At 38.0% G+C, this 213-nt stretch overlaps 2 protein-coding genes across 2 annotated transcripts in view; one reads left to right on the top strand and one right to left on the bottom strand.

The window, feature by feature from the left end:
• Positions 1-213, top strand: part of LOC119586539 (transmembrane GTPase Marf-like) — a gene marked incomplete in the record, with an annotated part of 29,803 nt that overhangs the window by 704 nt on the left and 28,886 nt on the right.
• The window catches only part of LOC119586689, a 3,692-nt gene that overhangs the window by 2,959 nt on the left and 520 nt on the right, over positions 1-213 (bottom strand). The window contains exon 3 of the mRNA XM_037935421.1: positions 3-90. Within this exon, the coding sequence (XP_037791349.1) occupies positions 3-90 (88 nt within the window). The remainder of the gene's footprint in view (positions 1-2; positions 91-213) is intronic.

Here is a 213-nt window from a genome sequence, read left to right as displayed (position 1 = left end):
ACCTTGGAGAGACACAGAATGAGGGCATTCAAATTTCTGGGCATGGGGATAGGATGATAACCATTGTAATAATTAGGAGAATCCTTCATCCTAATTATATTGTGCTAAATTGAAAACCAGCCATGAAAAAGTGCAACAATAGAGGTGCAATGTATGACAAATTAAGACAGTAAGCACTGTACAAAGAGGACAATCAAGTAGTGCGCTTATAGG

This window comes from Penaeus monodon, chromosome 21 (genome assembly GCF_015228065.2).
Source record: "Penaeus monodon isolate SGIC_2016 chromosome 21, NSTDA_Pmon_1, whole genome shotgun sequence".
Lineage (NCBI taxonomy): Eukaryota > Metazoa > Arthropoda > Malacostraca > Decapoda > Penaeidae > Penaeus > Penaeus monodon.
This window is presented reverse-complemented; position numbering and strand designations above follow the sequence as displayed.